This window comes from Myxocyprinus asiaticus, chromosome 28 (genome assembly GCF_019703515.2).
Source record: "Myxocyprinus asiaticus isolate MX2 ecotype Aquarium Trade chromosome 28, UBuf_Myxa_2, whole genome shotgun sequence".
NCBI lineage: Eukaryota > Metazoa > Chordata > Actinopteri > Cypriniformes > Catostomidae > Myxocyprinus > Myxocyprinus asiaticus.
The window spans coordinates 25,632,148-25,644,404 of NC_059371.1; the positions used below are offsets into that span (position 1 = coordinate 25,632,148).

At 39.5% G+C, this 12,257-nt stretch overlaps 1 protein-coding gene across 4 annotated transcripts in view; it reads right to left on the reverse strand.

Annotated features, from left to right (window-relative positions):
- Positions 1–4,178: 4,178 nt before the first annotated feature.
- Positions 4,179–12,257, reverse strand: part of LOC127419032 (fidgetin-like protein 2) — an 87,026-nt gene continuing 78,947 nt past the window's right edge. For all 4 annotated transcript variants that reach the window (XM_051660062.1, XM_051660061.1, XM_051660064.1 and 1 more), the window contains one exon: positions 4,179–8,798. In XM_051660062.1, coding sequence (XP_051516022.1) covers positions 6,748–8,798 — 2,051 coding nt within the window. In that variant the 3' untranslated portion in view covers positions 4,179–6,747. The remainder of the gene's footprint in view (positions 8,799–12,257) is intronic.

Sequence of the window (12,257 nt, forward strand, 5' to 3'; positions counted from 1 at the left end):
GGTGGTCATCCAAGCTTCAGGCATTCCTCATATCAGAGCCCATTTCCTGGCTGGCCATGATACATTTGCTGTGCGTTTGAGGACTGTTGAGATGTCAGCAGAATGTAGTTTGAGCTTCAGCGGCTGTTTTTGATGTCCAGCTTTAACTTAAAGTCAGAGTTGACTTGATCAGTCTCCTGCTGATCAAGTTTGACAGGTCTGAAACTGAAATCTGAAGTTGCAAATGTTATCAATAAAATTCCGTAACAGTTATATAAAGTGTTTAAGTGTTTACCACAACAAACCATTCACAGATGTTTTTCAAGTCCAACCTTTTAAATAATGTGAGTAAAAATACTTTTGTCCAAGAAGTTATCACAAGGTTTGTCAAGATCACAGTGATGCCAGTTAATATTTTTGTCATTTTTAAACCTAAAAATAGCAGACAGACAAACAGATTGTTAGTTGATTGACCCTTGTAACTCATCTATTAGTTTTATTTATATTGATGTTTGCTCTGCTTGCACATTTTTCCTCCCCTCTTTCACAGTTTGCGAGGTTGTTATTATTTTGGGGTCCTCTTAGGTAAAGACCCAGCACTGACCAGCACCGATGGCAGCACATCTGGAATCAATACAGCTGAACTAGGTAACTGGAGGGTTGGGGGGGAGTTAGGGCGAAGGGTTGGGCTGGTTACGGGTTTGGCCCTGGGGGTCCATGTGTCCCTGAATCTCAAACAGACTTGATTGCAACCAGCTGGCAGCCTTAACTCACCCTGTGTCAGGGATCTCCTCTGATGTCAACCTTGTCAGTATCAAGGCTAGACAGGACAAAGGAGCACAAGAGACAAGCAGTTATGAACAGAGGTGCAGGCAGAGACAGGGTCTAAGCCATGGGAAATCTTATTGCCTGCTGCACTTCACATGAACTCTCTGGTTTCCATCATGATAATTTCTACCTTTATGGGACCATATGGAAGACCATTTCCATTTAAAAGTACAACAAAATAGCACAGATTACTGGCACACTGAACCTGGTGTAGTCATGCTTTTTGTGGGGACTTAAAAACAAAATGATGCTCTTGAAAGGCTAAAATCAAATTTAAAATCATGTTATCAATGCAGATCCCAATGCAACAAGTCATCAAAGGGAATGAGTGCAGAGGACATGAAAGCCAAAACTCCTCTGCATTTGCAATTGTCTTTCAAATCCTTTTGTGTATTAAACCAACCTGATGCAAATATACTTGACCTTTAAAATCAAACTATGGTTTTATTATCTGCCAAGTCCACTTAGTGGTAATATACTGTATTTCGTACTGCCATAATTATAAGAAATATATATATATATATATATATATATATATATATATATATATATATATATATATATATATTGGATTATGTGGTATTTCATATTAATTATTGTATAGTAATATCATTTTTAAAATAAATGTGCATCTGGCTTTGTATTTTGTCACCAAAATGGCACAACATTATGGAGCACACATGCATATTTCCCTTTGCTATTTTAACAGTTTTACTAAATGCTGCCTTGAACAATTGTAATTTTTAGCCTTTCCTTCTGAATCTGTACACTTGGTTATTCTGTAATTCAGATTTTGCTTCAGCTCTGGAATCAGAGAGGTTGAATTCAAGCTGACCAGGTCACATCCCTCAGTTGCTGTGGTGAGGGTTATGGTGGAAGATACACTACCGTTCAAAAGTTTAGGGTCACTTACTCATTCTTTATTATAATTTTTTTCACATTTTAGAATAAAATTAAGTCATCACAACTATTGAATAACATAAATGGAACTATGGGAATTATGTTGTGACTAAAAAAATCCAAAATAAATCAGAACTGTGTTACATTTTAGCATCTTCAAAGTAGTCACCCTTTGCCTAGAATTTTCAGACATGTACTCTTGACATTTTCTCAATCAACTTCTTGAGGTATCACCCTGGGATGCTTTTTAAACAGTATTGAAGGAGTTCCCATCTATGCTGGGCACTTATTGGCTGCTTTTCTTTATTATTTGGTCCAAGTCATCAATTTCAAAAACTTTTAATTACATTTTAGTTTTGTAATTAAATAAATTAATATGTTAGCACAATTATATTTTTGTCTACAAAACTCATTTGAAACATTTAAGAATACACCTTCAGATCAAAAGATTTTTAAGATCATGAGAAACATTTCAGGCAAGTGACCCCAAACTTTTGAATGGTAGTGTATATGAGGACTGATAGGGAATTTATGATTACTCAAGTACATTTTCCAATACACTGAACAGGAAACAAAACAGATACAGGTCATCTTATACAGATGAGCTGTTTTAGTGTTTACTATTTCATGTACTGAGTTCAAATTGAGTAAAGATGTACATAGAAACACTGCTGAATTAAATTGTCATTGTGTTATGAGAATAAGTAACATGGATCAATGTGTGAATAGTTACAACAAATGAGAGCATGTCTCACAACAGTAGACAACCAAACAGAGGTAGAGCCAGAAAAAAAGCTTCTCATTGGTAAATAAAAAACTTCTGAGTGTGCTAATTAACATTGTGTAAAGTAAACAAATTGTAAACTGTTCCTGCCTCTAACTGTCTCTGAATTATTGGCCTGTAAGAGCACACAGAACTGATATTGAGCAAACTAGCTTAATAGTGTATGTGTTTATTTATTGAGTCTGAGCTTTTTAACCCCACAATTACAGTTGAAATATTTAGCTTGCCAGCTGACACTAGCAAAAATATATACTTATTACCTATCTCATTTAAAAGCAAAATAAATAAAATGCATTTTATTTATTAGATATTCAGTTGTCAAATTAAAGAATTGTGTAAAAGTGACTCCAAATTTATGTTCATTGTGGCTCCCTACTAACAGTGTTGGGTGTAATGCATTACTAAGTTATTAATTACTGTAATTAAATGACTTCTTCATTAAACAATTTAAGGGATTACTCTTAATTTTCTAGTAATCTAATTACAGTTACTTCTGATGTAGTTGCTTTAAATACTGTATAGATAGACTATAGAACAATTCAATATAAAACAATTTAAAATCGAAATTTAACATCTAATGTTAAAATATGATTTCTAATTTAACGCTGCCCCCTTAAATTCTTTGGCCAGTTCATGAATAATTTATTTGATTTTATATGATTTATTTGAAAGAATTAAAAGAACAGTTTCATGTCTATCTGTGTATGTTTCATCTGGTTGAGGTTGATAAGGGTTTTAGAAAGTAATTAGTAATAAGTAATGCAATTACTTTTCAGACAGAGTAATAAGTACAGTAATCTAATTACACTATAGAACATGTAATTAGTAGTTAGTAATTAATTTCTTTTTTAGAGTAACTTACCCAACACTGCCTACCAAAGATTTAGTTTCAATGCAAAACTACCTATGCTAAATTCTCTCATCATTTACCCACATTTATGCCATCCCAGATGTGTATGCCTTTCTTTCATCTGCTGAAATCAAGTGAAGATTTTTAGAAGAATTTCTCAGCTCTTTTGGTCCATACAATGCAAGTGAATGGGTGCCAAAATTTGGAAGCTCCTAAAGTCACACAAGTCAGCATAAAAGTAATCAATAAGACTTCAGTGGTTAAATCCATGTCTTCTGAAGTGATAGGTGTGGTTGAGAAACAGATAAATATTTAACTCCTTATTTTTACTACAAATTTTCCTTCCACTTTAACTTTCACATTCTTCTTCTTGTGTTTTTGGTGATTCACATTCTTCATGCATATCGCCCCCTACTGGGCAGGGAGAAGAATTTCTGGCAAAAAAAAAAAAGGACTTAAATATTGATCTGTTTCTCATCCACACCTATTATATCGCTTCTGAAGATATGGATTAAAACATTGTATGGATTACTTTTTGCTGCCTTTATGTGTTTTTTGGAGCGTCAACATTTTGGCACCCATTGACTTGCATTGTATGGACCTACAGAGCTGAAATATTCTTCTAAAAATCTTAATTTGTGTTCTGCAGAAGAAAGGAAGTCATACACATCTGGGATGGCAAGAGGATGCGTAAATGGTGAGAGAATTTTCTTTTTTGGGTGAACTATGCCTTTAAATCTGAAATCTTCAGAGAATTGATGTAGATTGAAGGCAATTCACCTTCACAATCCACCAGCAAGGAAAGCTGAGTAATAAGAGAATTTTTGACATAATCTCTTTAATAATGTGTAATACTTTTTTCTTAAAATACAGTCTTTTTTGAGGTAGACCATTACAGTTCAAGAACATTATCATTTTTAAAACAGACATAAAAAAAAAAAAAAAAGACATGAAATAAATATTTTCATGTACAATATGCTGCAAAAATGAGGTAGAAATGGTTACAGAAAATGTACAAGAACAATATCCAAGAACAAAGTTACTGTACTAATAGATTCAAAACAGCTAAGTAATGCCAATTTTGTTGGACAAACTACCCAGTATCTTTGCGTTCATGTTTGAAAATAGGCAGAATCAGCATTTCCCTTGATGTTTGAATAAAACCAGTGACATGTTATCAAATCTTGTCTCAGTTTGGGTGAGGAGGAATTCCTGCCGCATTTTGATATCTACGCTACATGTGTTTGTGTGCTCTGGATGTCCCTGAGTCTGCTAGGTTCTGTAGTTTTCCGCCTCTTCGCCAGAGATCAATATGTGCTCCTGGGGTCATTCTGATTGACCTTAGTGGCATGAGTGAAGCCACCAGCTGTACTTGAAGAGCCGAACAGTGCTATAGGGTTACTGGACATCAATCAGAATATGGCTTCTCTACAAGGCTATGGTGAGATAGAGGAGCGGGGGATGGGAGCTCAGCTCACCACAGGGCTGTGCAGGGCCAGCAACCAAGGGTAAAAACCATTGTGCTGAGAGCAAGGGGTAGGCTGGAGGAAAAGGGGTGAGCAGTAATAAGCCAATATACTGTATATTCTGTATTTAAACTTTTTAAATGGTGAACAAATTTTAGGATATTTAGGTGTTGATCACTCCATGGTGAAATACAGCTAAAGTTGTGAGTTCCATTTTTGTACCTTACTGACAAAAAAGCTGAAAGATTTAAAACACTGGTAAAGGCTGTTCCATCTGGATTGTCTGTATGATGAGTGTGTTAGCAATTTGCAACTGATGGTATAACACTTTTGGTACAGCTTATGATTAGACATGATTAGCTGGCAGTTACATAAAAACATTCTGATTCTCAATCTTTGGATTATTTAACTTTTCATCTTAGAATACTATACTTACTTGGGTTATTTTACAAAAGACATGGTTATATACTTTCATAATGTTCAAGGTTGCACATGTCCATACAGTATGGTGAATTCCAAAAGTCTGTGCATATCAAAATATGCTTCGTACCTATAGGAGGGTTTGAACACCATGTTTCTACAAACAGTTTGTCCAACAAAATCAAATGTGGTCTGCCATCTACAATAACACTTCATGAAGACAATCATCACTCCATCAAAATCTACATAAAAAATAAAGGGTAAGGATAAGAGAAAATGTTTTCATAGAGAGTTAAAAACATGGATCTATGGCATCAGATTTCCTCTGAAATACCTGCATTACATTCATTGTTTGTCTTTGTAGCATTTTCAAGTTTCACCTATGAGGTAATAGCACAGATGCAGTGTGTTTACAGGTCTGTTGCTCACCTCCAACCTCAATACTTACTACTAAGACCCTAAGATTACATACATTCTTTATTTATCATTTCTGAGGTAAAGAAATTCTTCCTGAGTATTTCAAACAAGACTACATATAGTAAGATAAAATAAAACTGAGTAAAGCAGAAGAAAGAAAACAGTTATTCGTGGACCCGTGCTTGTTTTTGTGTTTGAGGGTCCTGAGTAAAGGTGCCAGAAAATCATATTGTGAGGAATGTGAGTGGGTGTTTACATATTGTTTTGTATGGAAAAATATGTGGCAAAAGATGTTGCAATATGGTGCACAATACCTTTAGAGAACTGTTGTATACAATGCTCTGAATGAAGTGTGCCAACAGTAATAGCCTGTCTCTTTCTCGTCTGACTTCCTATGGATTTTAATACTACTTGGGTAGCAATGTATACTCTTTTGGTAAAATGACCATGTTTTAAAAAAGTGCACAAGATATGACCACGGTCTACCAATTAACTTGTTAAAATACTGCTGCTTTCTTTTCTAAGAGGTTGCATAACAGTAGATACCTTTTGGTGAATGCTGTGACTTGGGCAATATAATGTTGGTGAGCATTTGATTTTCTTAAGTTTTGATACATCCTAAGCCCTTTAACACCAAAAAAATATTTTAAGTAAATCAATGCAAAGGATACAACACCACTGGAGTGAACTGGCAATAAATAGGATCCTGAGAGTTGCAATTAATGGGGGTATATTTAGAAAAACAAACAAAAAAAAAAAAGATCTATAACCTCCAGGTTTAGTCCAGGATCAAGGCTAATTGGAATTCTAGCGAAATTCCAAAATATAATTCAGACTTTCTATCAGATAAGCCAAGCAACTAATAAATGCCCCTTCAAAAAAGGCCTAATATTTAATTTCTTAGGGAAAAATAAAGTATATGTATATTTATAGAAAAACAACACACCATGGCATGTTTCCTAGATTAAATGCATTCAATCCAAAATGCCTCCCCACCACCCCAATGTAACGTCTCAACAAATCCCACTGTTTTGGCTGCAACAAGTAGTTTAAAAAGAAAAGAAAACAAAAATAAGAACATTAAGCAGTGGCTGACTAGTTTCTCAGCGGCTATAAACTTTGCTCCACTCCATACAAGTGTCCAGTTCTTTGGGGGTGCTGTGTGAGCGTACCTTACAGAAAGCATTTTCAAAGTCTTGAAAGGCAGGGGAGGACAGGGGCGCAGGGAGGCCGTGCAGAGGCACGGGTACAGAGGCAGAAGCTGATGCCAGGGCCTGCTGGCAGAGCTGCAGCAGCTCCCAGATAGAGAAGCCTTCTGAACGTTGAAGCACTGCTGCCATCTCCCTTTCGCTTAGACTGCAGCCTTGGGGCGCCAGCGCCTGCAGAAGGACCTGTCTGCGTGTGCTCCCATCTGGCAGGCCTACATGGTAGCGCTTGGAGAAGCAGCGCAGAAGGGAATCTTTGATCAAGTCAGGCCGTCTTGTGGTGCATACCACCAGAACCAGGTTGGTCTGACCATGCTGGGTCTTCTCTAACTGGGCCTGCAGTTGCTGTCTAAGCCCTTCCTCCTCGATGGACTCCACCTCACTCAGCAAAACCACTGCAGGCTGTCGGGCCACTGAGAACAGGGTGACCAAGAGTTGCTCTGCCTCTCCCTTCAATTTAGAGGCCAATGTAGCACCACTTAGCCTGTAGAAGGTGGCACCCAGTTGAGATGCCATGGACCGCACCAGTTTGGTTTTGCCCCCTCCTTGTGGGCCAAACAGCAGGACGGTTCTGGGTGGCCGGATGGCAGGGTTGGACCGCAGGACAGGCCACATGAGGTCCTCTTCCAGTGCAGCTTTGATGTGACAATAACCAGCCAGTTCATTCCAAAGTACAGCTGGGCTGCAATCCTGCAGCTCCCTGCTTACCAGCTCCAGCATACGGGGCTCCATGTTTTTCAGGGAATCCGAGCGCTTCTGTGAACAATGCTGGGAGAAGGCCTGTTCTCCACCTCCATTCTCCCCAGTCATGCCTGCTGGAGGGCTGTAGTCCCCTGCCGCTCCGTATGGTGGTGAAACCAAGGGCTTTAGTCCACTGTACTTTCCCACTTCATCTCCTTCTAGACTAGACTGAGATGATGGTTTGCTTGGTTTAAAGGCTTGAGGATCCGTGCTGGCTGTTCCAAAGCTATTCCCGTGGCACTCTGCTTTATCAGTGACACCATAAGGAGAATCTCCCCCATCTTTCATTGGGTCATAGCTATATTTCCTATAGCGTGAGCTGTCTCCATCTTCCTCCTCCAGGTTCATCTCAAATGCTTTTCTTTTCAGAGAGCCCCCAGGCTCTGAGCCCCCTAGACTGCTGTTCTGATAGCCATAGCTGCCTCCAACCACTGTGGGTCTTGAGGGAAGTGGAGAGGGGGCAGCTATGCCAGAGGGGATGTAAGGGGCTGGTGGGTGGGAGTAGCTGGGAGCAAGGCTAGTTTGGTGTGGGTAGGTGCTAGGGGGGTAGTTGTACACAGGGGTCGAAGGCGTATAACTGGGGAGAAGTGTGGGGTTAGGCTGAAGGGCATGTAGCGAGGCTGGTGGAAGTGCTGAGCTGGGTTGGGGACAATACCCTGATGTGATGTAGGTGCCGTTGTAACTAGGGGGGTAGTCACTGGAATGGGGACCACTGCAGGAGCTGCTCCCACTGTAGCCTGAGTCCGAAAGGTTGCTGTTAACTGCTGACACACTGCCTGAGCCTGGTGGGCCTGCTGATGTGGGTACCACCTTTGGCCCCGTCAGACCACTGTGTGAGGAAGGAAGCACTAAGGGGTATGGCCCGTCAGTGCTGTGAGTGAGAGGCCAAGGTTCAAGTTCACTTTTCTGGCCTCCGTTGAGGGCCCCGAAGGCCCCAGGCTCAGGGTATGCGCCCACAGCAGTGCGCTCATACGGTGAGTCTAGCATGCCTGAATATTTCTCAGCATAGCGTTTTAGCAGGTTGGAGGCTGTAAGGGCTGAGATGTCGTCATTGGCCCAAGCATAGCTGTAGGAGCCACGGCTGCGGCTGGGGTACAGCTCAGACTTGTGGGCAGGGGATGAAGTGGTGGAGGACACGTCCAAATGCTGCTCAGGCCACTGGCTCAGGGGCTGGGCATGCTCCGGGTTCCAGTGCATCTTCAACAAGCCTGCACAGCAGAACAATTTATCAGATTATGGAAGAAATTTACATACAGTATAAAAGAAACAAACTTGCTTTGTTTCACCTTTTTAATTTTTTTTCTTCATCCTAACACTACTATAAAGGCCATAGTATACTTCTGTTGTCCGCACATAGAGTATGCAAATAGTCCGCCCATACAGTATGTGTGAAGCCCAATATTTCTAGACATCCAAACAATTCATGTCTTTCCGCATTATCCACACATGCCCCTGGCATTGACTTTCCTAAAGAGAACACAAAGCAGTCGAAGTGTGCATGCGTTAAACGCATTCTCACAGGGTTGCGGTTAAAAGAGTATACTTTGAAAGGCTCAACTGTGCATGAGACGAATGGCACACAGTATACCTGACACAAAGTACTGTATACCCTAGCTAGCCACTAATACTCCACCCACTAAATGTACTAAAATTGTTTATTGATGGCAGGGCTGATTTTTGGATGCTACTTTGATAGGTGAGAGGACAATTTGGTATTGTGTGCATGTATGCATATCTGTAACAGTATTCTTTAAGTTTATTAATGTCTTATTTAATATTTATTTAATATTTTACTTTATATTGTTTATTTATTATGTATAAAGTTTTATTACAGTTATTTTTCAATATTTATTTTATTATTATTATTATTATTATTATTATTATTGTTATATATTTATTCTTTTCTTGTCACTGTCTGTGTTGTATGTATTGATGCTTTGGAAATATTGTAGGTAAAATAAAGTAATTTGAGTCTTTTACTATGCTGTTGTAAGTATAGAAAGGGAAGGCTGTGAATTTGCTCTTTTTTGAAGCCCTCAGCCATGTAGAAGCCTTGTGTTGCCATCTGCAGCTCTCCTAGAGGAGAAACTGTTATCACCCTGTGCATGTTTCCCTCTATACAGCCCCTCCCACCATCACAGTCCATCCACAAAGCAATTCTCCAAAAGCCCTCCATGGCAGGGAAGGTGGGAGGTAGAGAGAGAAGGAACCAATTGGGAAAGGGAGGGGAAGATGTGGGGTAAAAGGGGGTTGGGACGGCTGGACGGAATAGTTGTGCTATTCATTGACCCTTTCCCATGAAGCATAGACAGAGTGAAATTCCCTTTCCTCTGGCTATCTCCAGACCCACTTTCTTGTGATTAATTATGCTGGCCTAATACTGAGGGGATGAAAGAGATCTTAATGCATGCAAGAGGAGGGAAAAATAAATCACAGTAAAAACCAAAATCTTGTTTTTCCAAATCCAGACAGTACCATGTCCCTTCCCCCTTGGAAAAACACATTATCTTCTTTATGTGCATTTTGAGTTTCTAGGGGTATAATAGACTTAGGAGAGCCAATCAACATGTTCAGAATCACAGATTAAAGGGACTGCATAATAATATCAATCCTTAAAATTCAATCACGCATTGTATCAAAATGAACCATAAAAATATCAAAAGTGATTCAGAGGGATAGTTCACCCCCCAAAATGTGTTTTTTGTCATAACGTTCCAAACGCACATGACTTTCTTTTGTTCCATGGAACACAAAAGGATATTTTAAGCAGAATGTCATTCACTTTCATTGTATGGAAAAAAGATGCAATCAAAGGGAATAGTGACTGACAAACTTTTTAACTGGGTCATGCACTATTGCTGGCTGTTCATACTACAAAGATCTCAATCTTTTGGTGAAAAATGCCTGTTTGATCTTCAGTTTCATGGAGCAGAGAATATCTTTAAAACCAGCCGTTTCATGATGGTTTTCCAACTGCTCCTTCCAGAGGCATTAGCTTGAAATTCCTCACATAGCTTGGCATTATTGAACTGTCAGGAATCAGCCTGGGGTGAGAGCTACAGGGGAAAATTGGGGAGGTAAAGGAATAAACTGCAAATCTCCATAACAGAATGCAATCTGGGGAGAAAGTGATGATTCGATATTCACACTTCTGTCACTCTGCGAGCTACTGCTTTATTGCATTCAACCTCGACCCACTATGCCATGTTCCTCACTCCACATGTTCTTTTTTTCTCCTAAAAACTTGTCCCTCCCTCTTTGTGAGCTCTTTCTGTTTCTCAGACTCTCCCCCTCCCATTGCCAAACCTTCCCATGTGTGTCTTCAGATTATGCCTGCTATTTATTCCGAAAGTTCACACCAACAGACCAGATGGCCATTGGATTACCATGTCCTTCATATTCAAATCTAGAGCCTCAAGTTCTCCATGTCCAAACTAGGGCCTCTACAAGGACTCCCAATCTGATATCTAATATACCAACAAGAAACACCCCCCCACCCCCCCCCAAAAAAAATGATTATGAATGGATTTTAGTCAGGGTAGAAGTCATATTTAATTTTTCATGATTGAAATCAAGGCTGTGAAGGATGTACAGTCTGTCCAGTGGGTTGCACTGTATATTTGTGCCATTGATTTAACCGATGAAACATAACAATGTCATGCCAAACATAATCCAGTTGACAAAACGTTCCAGAAAACATAAGGCATGATAATTAGACATGACCTAGAACAATTACAACCTACAAAGAGACTTCCCCTCACAGCCTCATTTTTAATCACAAACATTAATATGTGCCATTTACCATGACTAAGGTCAAAAGATAAACAAGATGAAAACAGGCAAACTTATGGGTCATTGTCCAGTCAGTAGAAACCATATACATTCAGCAGGACATTCCCATCTGCAGGATGGTTTGTGAAGTGCTGTATGGAGCCCAATAATGGGGCCAGTGTGTGACAAAGATGGATGGCAGCCCAGGGGAGCTCATAAAACCTGCAGTGGGAAGGCAGGGAGGAGGGGGAGTGGACAGCAGGCACTCCGGCCATCATGTGTGTGCATGTGCATGCACTCACATGAGTGTATGCGATAGGATGGGGTGTGACATTAGGGAACTCATTCAGGCAGCCAAACTGCTGTCCACACCATCAATATAAATCAGTGTGTGTGTGTGTGTGTGTGCGTGTGTGTGCAGCAACACATATGGAGAAGCTCCTCCTAACCGGACATGTAAGTGACATCTCTGTCAGGTATTCCTGTTTACTTGAAGTCAAGGATGAGTGTCACTGAATAATTGAACAATTTATCTTTCATAATGTTGCTAGTTTGTGTTGTGTTAGCGAAAAGTGCTACCTATTAGAGTGAAATCAACTGCAAATGAGTTGGTCTGCAATTAGATCCTCTCCTCATCAGGGACTCTCTTATAATCTAGATTTAATTTATGTTCCTATTTAAATCACCACAGCTCAGCAGAGATTAACTCATTAACTCATGGGAATAGATAGTCTGATTAAACTGGTAGAAATGGGAATGACCACTGAACGCTATATATATTAGATAATAAATTAGAATAAATTCCAAGGAATCATTTACAAAATCAAAAACGAGAGAGGAGATGATGATCATGTGAGTTTTGAGAAATATGGCACTCGTCACAAAAATTAGACAGA